General features: G+C 50.7%; 1 protein-coding gene across 1 annotated transcript; it reads left to right on the top strand.

The window, feature by feature from the left end:
- The first annotated feature begins 4,636 nt into the window (after positions 1 to 4,636).
- LOC130324852 (ATP-sensitive inward rectifier potassium channel 10) lies at positions 4,637 to 6,098 on the top strand. The gene has a single exon (XM_056553267.1). It carries the CDS (start codon positions 4,776 to 4,778, stop codon positions 5,910 to 5,912), a length of 1,137 nt encoding a protein of 378 aa, XP_056409242.1. The 5' UTR covers positions 4,637 to 4,775; the 3' UTR covers positions 5,913 to 6,098.
- The last annotated feature ends 4,129 nt before the right edge of the window (positions 6,099 to 10,227 follow it).

Raw genomic sequence — 10,227 nt, 5'->3', positions numbered from 1 at the left:
TGTGACCTCTCTTACAGTATAGACTCTATAGTGCGATCTCTCTTACAGTATAGACTCCATAGTGTGATCTCTCTTACAGTATAGACTCCATAGTGTGACCTCTCTTACAGTATAGACTCCATAGTGTGACTGCTCTTACAGTATAGACTCCATAGTGTGACCTCTCTTACAGTATAGACTCCATAGTGTGATCTCTCTTACAGTATAGACTCCATAGTGTGACCTCTCTTACAGTATAGACTCCATAGTGTGACCTCTCTTACAGTATAGACTCCATAGTGTGACCTCTCTTACAGTATAGACTCCATAGTGTGACCTCTCTTACAGTATAGACTCCATAGTGTGACCGCTCTTACAGTATAGACTCCATAGTGTGACCTCTCTTACAGTATAGACTCCATAGTGTGACCTCTCTTACAGTATAGACTCCATAGTGTGACCTCTCTTACGGTATAGACTCCATAGTGTGACCGCTCTTACGGTATAGACTCCATAGTGTGACCTCTCTTACGGTATAGACTCCATAGTGTGACCTCTCTTACAGTATAGACTCCATAGTGTGACCTCTCCCCACAGTATAGACTCCATAGTGTGACCTCTCTTACGGTATAGACTCCATAGTGTGACCTCTCTTACAGTATAGACTCCATAGTGTGACCGCTCTTACAGTATAGACTCCATAGTGTGACCTCTCTTACAGTATAGACTCCATAGTGTGACCTCTCTTACAGTATAGACTCCATAGTGTGACCGCTCTTACAGTATAGACTCCATAGTGTGACCTCTCTTACAGTATAGACTCCATAGTGTGACCTCTCTTACAGTATAGACTCCATAGTGTGACCGCTCTTACAGTATAGATTCCATAGTGTGACCTCTCTTACAGTATAGACTCCATAGTGTGACCTCTCTTACAGTATAGACTCCATAGTGTGACCGCTCTTACAGTATAGACTCCATAGTGTGACCTCTCTTACAGTATAGACTCCATAGTGTGACCTCTCTTACAGTATAGACTCCATAGTGTGACCGCTCTTACAGTAGAGACTCCATAGTGTGACCGCTCTTACAGTATAGACTCCATAGTGTGACCGCTCTTACAGTATAGACTCCATAGTGTGACCTCTCTTACAGTATAGACTCCATAGTGTGACCTCTCTTACAGTATAGACTCCATAGTGTGACCTCTCTTACAGTATAGACTCCATAGTGTGACCGCTCTTACAGTATAGATTCCATAGTGTGACCTCTCTTACAGTATAGACTCCATAGTGTGATCTCTCTTACAGTATAGACTCCATAGTGCGACCTCTTACAGTATAGACTCCATAGTGTGACCTCTCTTACAGTATAGACTCCATAGTGTGACCTCTCTTACAGTATAGACTCCATAGTGTGACCTCTCTTACAGTATAGACTCCATAGTGTGACCTCTCCCCACGGTATAGACTCCATAGTGTGACCTCTCTTACGGTATAGACTCCATAGTGTGACCTCTCTTACGGTATAGACTCCATAGTGTGACCTCTCTTACGGTATAGACTCCATAGTGTGACCTCTCTTACGGTATAGACCCCATAGTGTGACCTCTCTTACGGTATAGACTCCATAGTGTGACCTCTCTTACGGTATAGACTCCATAGTGTGACCGCTCTTACGGTATAGATTCCATAGTGTGACCGCTCTTACGGTATAGACTCCATAGTGTGATCTCTCTTACGGTATAGACTCCATAGTGTGACCGCTCTTACAGTAGAGACTCCATAGTGTGACCGCTCTTACAGTATAGACTCCATAGTGTGACCGCTCTTACAGTATAGACTCCATAGTGTGACCTCTCTTACAGTATAGACTCCATAGTGTGACCTCTCTTACAGTATAGACTCCATAGTGTGACCTCTCTTACAGTATAGACTCTATAGTGTGACCTCTCTTACGGTATAGACTCCATAGTGTGACCTCTCTTACGGTATAGACCCCATAGTGTGACCTCTCTTACGGTATAGACTCCATAGTGTGACCTCTCCCCACAGTATAGACTCCATAGTGTGACCGCTCTTACGGTATAGACTCCATAGTGTGACCGCTCCTACGGTATAGATTCCATAGTGTGACCGCTCTTACGGTATAGACTCCATAGTGTGACCTCTCTTACAGTATAGACTCCATAGTGTGACCGCTCTTACAGTATAGACCCCATAGTGTGACCTCTCTTACAGTATAGACTCCATAGTGTGACCTCTCTTACAGTATAGACTCCATAGTGTGACCTCTCTTACAGTATAGACTCCATAGTGTGACCTCTCTTACAGTATAGACTCCATAGTGTGACCTCTCTTACAGTATAGACTCCATAGTGTGACCTCTCTTACAGTATATACTCCATAGTGTGACCTCTCTTACAGTATAGACTCCATAGTGTGACCTCTCTTACAGTATAGACTCCATAGTGTGACCGCTCTTACAGTATAGACCCCATAGTGTGACCGCTCTTACAGTATAGACTCTATAGTGTGATCTCTCTTACAGTATAGACTCCATAGTGTGACCTCTCTTACAGTATAGACTCCATAGTGTGACCTCTCTTACAGTATAGACTCCATAGTGTGACCTCTCTTACAGTATAGACTCCATAGTGTGACCTCTTACAGTATAGACTCCATAGTGTGACCTCTCTTACAGTATAGACTCCATAGTGTGATCTCTCTTACAGTATAGACTCCATAGTGTGACCTCTCTTACAGTATAGACTCCATAGTGTGACCTCTCTTACAGTATAGACTCCATAGTGTGATCTCTCTTACAGTATAGACTCCATAGTGTGACCTCTCTTACAGTATAGACTCCATAGTGTGACCTCTCTTACAGTATAGACTCCATAGTGTGATCTCTCTTACAGTATAGACTCCATAGTGTGACCTCTCTTACAGTATAGACTCCATAGTGTGACCGCTCTGACAGTATAGACTCCATAGTGTGACCTCTCTTACAGAATAGACTCCATAATGTGACCTCTCTTACAGTATAGACTCCATAGTGTGATCTCTCTTACAGTATAGACTCCATAGTGTGATCTCTCTTACAGTATAGACTCCATAGTGTGACCTCTCTTACAGTATAGACTCCATAGTGTGATCTCTCTTACAGTATAGACTCCATAGTGTGACCTCTCTTACAGTATAGACTCCATAGTGTGACCTCTCTTACACTATAGACTCCATAGTGTGACCGCTCTTACAGTATAGACTCCATAGTGTGACCCCCCCTTACAGTATAGACTCCATAGTGTGACCCCCCCTTACAGTATAGACTCCATAGTGTGGAGGGGGGCAGCCAGCACAGGGACTGGACAGGGGGGGCAGCCATCACAGGGACTGGACAAGGGGGGGGGGGGGGTAGCCAGCACAGGGACTGGATAGGACAGGGGGGGGGCAGCCAGCACAGGGACTGGACAGGACAGGGGGGGGGCAGCCAGCACAGGGACTGGACAGGACGGGACGGGGGGGCAGCCAGCACAGGGACAGGACGGGGGGGGGGGCAGCCAGCACCGGCACAGGACGGGACAAGGGGGGCTGCCAGCACAGGGACTGGACTGGACAGGGGGGGGGGGCAGCCAGCACAGGGACTGGACGGGACGGGGGGGGGGGGCTGGGACAGCCAGCATCGGGACAGGATGGGGGGCAGCCAGCAGCGGGACGGGGGCTGCCAGCACAGGGACTGGACAGGACGGGGGGGGGGGGGGGGCAACCAGCACAGGGACTGGACACGGGGGGGGGGGCAGCCAGCACAGGGACTGGACACGGGGGGGGGGGGGGGGCAGCCAGCACAGGGACTGGACACGGGGGGGGGCAGCCATCACAGGGACTGGACAGGACGGGGGGGGGGGGGGGGGCGGGGGTCAGCCAGCACTGGGACAGGGGGGCTGCCAGCACAGGGACGGGACAGGACAAGGGGGACAGCCAGCACAGGGACAGGACGGGGGGGGGGGGCAGCCAGCACAGGGACGGGACAGGGGGAGGGGGCAGCCAGCACAGGGAGGGTACAGGACAGGGGGGCAGCCAGCACAGGCACAGGACGGGTGGGGGGGGGGGGCAGCCAGCACAGGGACAGGACGGGTGGGGGGGGGGCAGCCGGCACAGGGACAGGACAAGGGGGCACATGAAAGATCATGGCTAGAGAATTGGTTCCATTCTATAGTCATCTGTTTGCCCCAACGTAACCAGGACAATCAGTAGTCAGGCCATGAGGAGTAGAACTCGTGTCTCGGTACCACGTGAGGCAACAATCTTCACTGTTACAGCCGCACGGAGCTTCAGCCAGGAAGGACCCATCATAGATGTTTTATAATATTTATTCACCTTATTTTCTTGCTTTTTCTATTTTTCTTTTTCTCACCGAAATTCTGTGGTTTGGCCATCATCAATTTCTCACTTCCCCCTAGACCTGAAGCTGCCCCCCAATCCCAAGAGCATTGCCAGGGGCCACTACCCCTCTATAGGAAGAAGCAGCGTGTGGCCCCAAAGAACCCCCATATGGTATCTCCCTTTCTCCAGCAATAGCGCCATCTCCTGTCCATTGGATTGACATGTGAGGCTATAAGACCAGGCATGGACAGGAGGAACGCTGTTTCTGGCATTAGCGGTGTCTCCAGGGCTCAGATCCTATAACTAAACCCATGTGGCCCCCGATGGTTCCGCACCCTGTCCCTGGTCTAGGCCTCTATGGTGTCTCCATAACTCATGCTAACGGTTGCTTGTTTTTTTTGCCGTCCATAGATGACTTCTCCGGTGAAGGTCTACTACAGCCAGACCACGCAGACAGACAGCCGGCCTCTCATAGGCTCCACCCTGAGGAGACGTCGCGTGATGACGAAGGACGGACGGAGCAACGTGCGAATAGAACACATCGCCGACAAGAGCTTCCTGTACCTCAAGGACCTGTGGACGACCTTCATCGACATGCAGTGGCGGTATAAGCTGCTTCTCTTCTCAGCCACGTTTGCGGGAACCTGGTTTATTTTCGGAGTCATCTGGTACTTGGTGGCTTTAGTCCACGGAGATCTCTTGGAATTTAACGCCCCCGCCAACCACACGCCTTGTGTCATGCAGGTGCACACACTGACCGGAGCCTTCCTCTTCTCTCTGGAGTCACAGACCACCATTGGTTATGGCTTCAGATACATCAGTGAGGAGTGCCCCTTGGCCATCGTGCTTCTCATCACTCAGCTCGTCCTCACAACAATACTCGAAATTTTCATCACCGGAACCTTTTTGGCAAAAATTGCTCGTCCAAAGAAAAGGGCTGAAACCATCAAGTTCAGTCAGAACGCGGTGGTGGCCCAATATGAAGGCAAACTCTGTCTGATGATCCGCGTGGCCAACATGCGCAGAAGTCTACTGATCGGATGCCAAGTGACTGGGAAGCTACTGCAGACGCAGGTCACCAAGGAGGGTGAGAATGTCCATCTCAACCAGACCAACGTGGACTTCCAGGTGGACACGGCCTCAGATAGTCCTTTTCTCATCCTACCTCTCACCTTCTATCATGTGGTGGACGAGTCAAGTCCACTGAAAGATGTCGCCATCCGCTCCGGAGAAGGGGATTTTGAACTGGTGGTCATTCTCAGTGGGACAGTGGAGCCCACAAGTGCCACGTGCCAGGTACGCACATCTTACCTTCCTGAGGAGATCCTCTGGGGTTACGAGTTCAGCCCAATCATTTCACTTTCTTCCAGTGGGAAATACGTGGCAGATTTCAGCCTCTTTGACCACGTTCTGAAGATCTCTTCGCCATGCTGCTTCCACGAGACTGTCCGCTTTGGAGACCCCGAGAAACTCAAACTGGAGGAATCATTCAGGGATAAATCTGAGAAGGAAGGAAGTCCCCTGAGTGTGCGCATCAGTAATGTCTGACACCAGAAGAGCCCGGGGCCCTTCTATAGTAGACACTTGGTTACCATGCGTAGCCTTTACATTAATACCTTCTAGGGACTGATAGAAAACCCACCAGGTGAATGTTTCTGAGGTACCAGACAATGACAAGAATGTGTCCCACAGTCCACGAGCTGGAGCAGACATACAGATAGTGGCAGGGGCCAATGTTATGTAGGGGGGGGGGGGGGGGAAGAGTTTTCCCATGCTACAAGTGTGGGGGGGGGGGGGGAAGTGTCCCATGCTATAAGTGTGGGGGGGGGGGGGGAAGTGTCCCATGTTATGTGGGGAGGGGGGAGTGGGAAGTATCCCATGTTGTGTGTGTGTGGGGGGGGGGGGGTGTAAGTGTCCCATGTTGTGTGTGGGGGGGGGGGGGGGGGTGTCCCGTGTTATGTGTGTGGGGGGAGTGTCCCATGTTGTGTGTGTGTGTGTGTGTGTGTGTGGGGGGGGGGTGTAAGTGTCCCATGTTGTGTGTGGGGGGGGGGGTGTCCCGTGTTATGTGTGTGGGGGGAGTGTCCCATGTTGTGTGTGTGTGGGGGGAGTGTCCCATGTTGTGTGTGTGTGGGGGGGGGGGTGTAAGTGTCCCATGTTGTGTGTGTGGGGGGGGTGTCCCGTGTTATGTGTGTGGGGGGAGTGTCCCATGTTGTGTGTGTGTGGGGGGGGGGGGGGGGTGTAAGTGTCCCATGTTGTGTGTGGGGGGGGGGGTGTCCCGTGTTATGTGTGTGGGGGGAGTGTCCCATGTTGTGTGTGTGTGGGGGGGGGGGGGGGGTGTAAGTGTCCCATGTTGTGTGTGGGGGGGGGGATGTCCCGTGTTATGTGTGTGGGGGGAGTGTCCCATGTTGTGTGTGTGTGGGGGGGGGGGGTGTAAGTGTCCCATGTTGTGTGTGGGGGGGGGGGTGTCCCGTGTTATGTGTGTGGGGGGAGTGTCCCATGTTGTGTGTGTGTGGGGGGGGGGGGTGTAAGTGTCCCATGTTGTGTGTGTGTGTGTGTGTGTGGGGGGAGGTGTCCCGTGTTATGTATGTGGGGGGGAGTGTCCCGTGTTGTGTGTGGGGGGGGGGGGGGGGGAGTGTCCCATGTTGTGTGTGTGTGTGTGTGGGGGGAGGTGTCCCGTGTTATGTATGTGGGGGGGAGTGTCCCGTGTTGTGTGTGTGTGTGTGTGTGTGTGGGGGGGGGGGGGAGTGTCCCATGTTGTGTGTGTGTGGGGGGGGGGGGGGGGGGGAGTGTCCCATGTTGTGTGTGTGTGTGGGGGGGGGGGAGTGTCCCATGTTGTGTGTGTGTGTGTGTGTGTGTGGGGGGGGGGGGAGTGTCCCATGTTGTGTGTGTGTGTGTGGGGGGGGGGGGGGGAGTGTCCCATGTTGTGTGTGGGGGGGGTGCTCTGTATCGTTTTTCAGTAAATCATTGTTTCTCAATCAGACCGGGCACCTGTCATGGCAGGGGGGAGTAGACATAACACCTCAATCACATCCTGATCCCCTATCCAGCCAGAAGACCTATAGCCAGGAGATTGACGGCATCATGGGGGACCTATAGACCCAGGGGGGGGGGGGTACACATCAGGGGGACACATAAAGGTGACCTATAGACCGGGGGGGTACACATCAGGGGGACACATAAAGAGGACCTATAGACAGGAGACAGATGTCATCCATTTATAGGTCCCTCTGATCTCCATCTACAGGTCCTTAATGTTCTCAGTCTCCTTTCTATAGGTCCCTCTAATGTTCTCAGAGGGACCTATAGCCAAGAGACTGAGAACATTAAGGACCTGTAGATGGAGGAGATCAGAGGGACCTATAGCCAAGAGACTGATCATTAAGGACCTGTAGATGGAGGAGATCAGAGGGACCTATAGCCAAGAGACTGAGAACATTAAGGACCTGTAGACTGAGGACATCAGAGGGACCTATAGCCAAGAGACTGAGAACATTAAGGACCTGTAGACTGAGGACATCAGAGGGACCTATAGCCAAGAGACTGAGAACATTAAGGACCTGTAGATGGAGGAGATCAGAGGGACCTATAGCCAAGAGACTGATCATTAAGGACCTGTAGACGGAGGACATCAGAGGGACCTATAGCCAAGAGACAGATCATTAAGGACCTGTAGATGGAGGAGATCAGAGGGACCTATAGCCAAGAGACTGAGAACATTAAGGACCTGTAGACGGAGGAGATCAGAGGGACCTATAGCCAAGAGACTGATCATTAAGGACCTGTAGATGGAGGACATCAGAGGGACCTATAGCCAAGAGACTGATCATTAAGGACCTGTAGATGGAGGACATCAGAGGGACCTATAGCCAAGAGACTGATCATTAAGGACCTGTAGACAGAGGACATCAGAGGGACCTATAGCCAAGAGACTGATCATTAAGGACCTGTAGACGGAGGAGATCAGAGGGACCTATAGCCAAGAGACTGATCATTAAGGACCTGTAGACGGAGGACAGAGGGACCTATGGATAGGCTCCAGCAGGGCACAGGACACTAGGGGACCTATAGACTTGTAGACAGGAGGAGGAGGACTCTAGAGCTGCTACAGACGAGGGAGTTGGAGACCTTCCTGTGTGTACTAACCTGCACTTTATCTATGAATGTACGTGATCCCACGAGGAGGGAGCACAACTACAATTAGGAATTAAACCTATTAATGCAAAAAATATACATTGTTGTGACCTCTGTGCAGTCTCCATAATACTGAAGGGGCCCTGGTGTTGTGTGGCTGCACATGACTCCCATGATCCCCATCACTGCTATACACCAGAGCACCAGGGACCCTTATCACTGCTATACACCAGAGCACCAGGGGCCCTAATCACTGCTATACACCAGAGCACCAGGGACCCTTATCACTGCTATACACCAGAGCACCAGGGACCCTTATCACTGCTATACACCAGAGCACCAAATCAATACCATGCACTAGATCATCAGGGAGCATTATCCCTGCTCAACACGAGATAACACAGTTCTACTATTACCAATACATCTCCAGCAGGGCCATGATATCACACTGGTGTACTATTACCACCACATCTCCAGCAGGGCCATGATATCACACTGGTGTACTATTATACTACATCTCCAGCAGGGCCATGATATCACACTGGTGTACTATTACCACCACATCTCCAGCAGGGCCATGATATCACACTGGTGTACTATTATACTACATCTCCAGCAGGGCCATGATATCACACTGGTGTACTATTACCACCACATCTCCAGCAGGGCCATGATATCACACTGGTGTACTATTATACTACATCTCCAGCAGGGCCGTGATATCACACTGGTGTACTATTATACTACATCTCCAGCAGGGCCGTGATATCACACTGGTGTACTATTATACTACATCTCCAGCAGGGCCGTGATATCACACTGGTGTACTATTATACTACATCTCCAGCAGGGCCGTGATATCACACTGGTGTACTATTATACTACATCTCCAGCAGGGCCGTGATATCACACTGGTGTACTATTATACTACATCTCCAGCAGGGCCGTGATATCACACTGGTGTACTATTATACTACATCTCCAGCAGGGCCATGATATCACACTGGTGTACTATTACCACTACATCTCCAGCAGGGTCATGATATCACACTGGTGTACTATTACCACTACATCTCCAGCAGGGTCATGATATCACACTGGTGTACTATTACACTACATCTCCAGCAGGGCCATGATATCACACTGGTGTACTATTACCAATACATCTCCAGCAGGGCCATGATATCACACTGGTGTACTATTATACTACATCTCCAGCAGGGCCATGATATCACACTGGTGTACTATTACCAATACATCTCCAGCAGGGCCATGATATCACACTGGTGTACTATTATACTACATCTCCAGCAGGGCCATGATATCACACTGGTGTACTATTACCAATACATCTCCAGCAGGGCCATGATATCACACTGGTGTACTATTATACTACATCTCCAGCAGGGCCATGATATCACACTGGTGTACTATTATACTACATCTCCAGCAGGGCCATGATATCACACTGGTGTACTATTACCAATACATCTCCAGCAGGGCCGTGATATCACACTGGTGTACTATTACCAATACATCTCCAGCAGGGCCACGATATCACACTGGTGTACTATTATACTACATCTCCAGCAGGGTCATGATATCACACTGGTATACTATTATACTACATCTCCAGCAGGGCCATGATATCACACTGGTGTACTATTATACTACATCTCCAGCAGGGTCATGATATCACACTGGTGTACTATTATACTACATCTCCAGCAGG

The sequence above is a fragment of the Hyla sarda genome, unplaced genomic scaffold (genome assembly GCF_029499605.1).
Source record: "Hyla sarda isolate aHylSar1 unplaced genomic scaffold, aHylSar1.hap1 scaffold_2667, whole genome shotgun sequence".
Lineage (NCBI taxonomy): Eukaryota > Metazoa > Chordata > Amphibia > Anura > Hylidae > Hyla > Hyla sarda.
The sequence above is the reverse complement of the archived record's forward strand: the minus strand, read 5'-3'. Positions and strand labels throughout refer to the sequence as shown.

Coding starts and splice junctions, on each gene's coding strand:
- LOC130324852 (XM_056553267.1), top strand. CDS start 4,776: ATGACTTCTCCGGTGAAGGTCTACTACAGCCAGACCACGCAGACAGAC.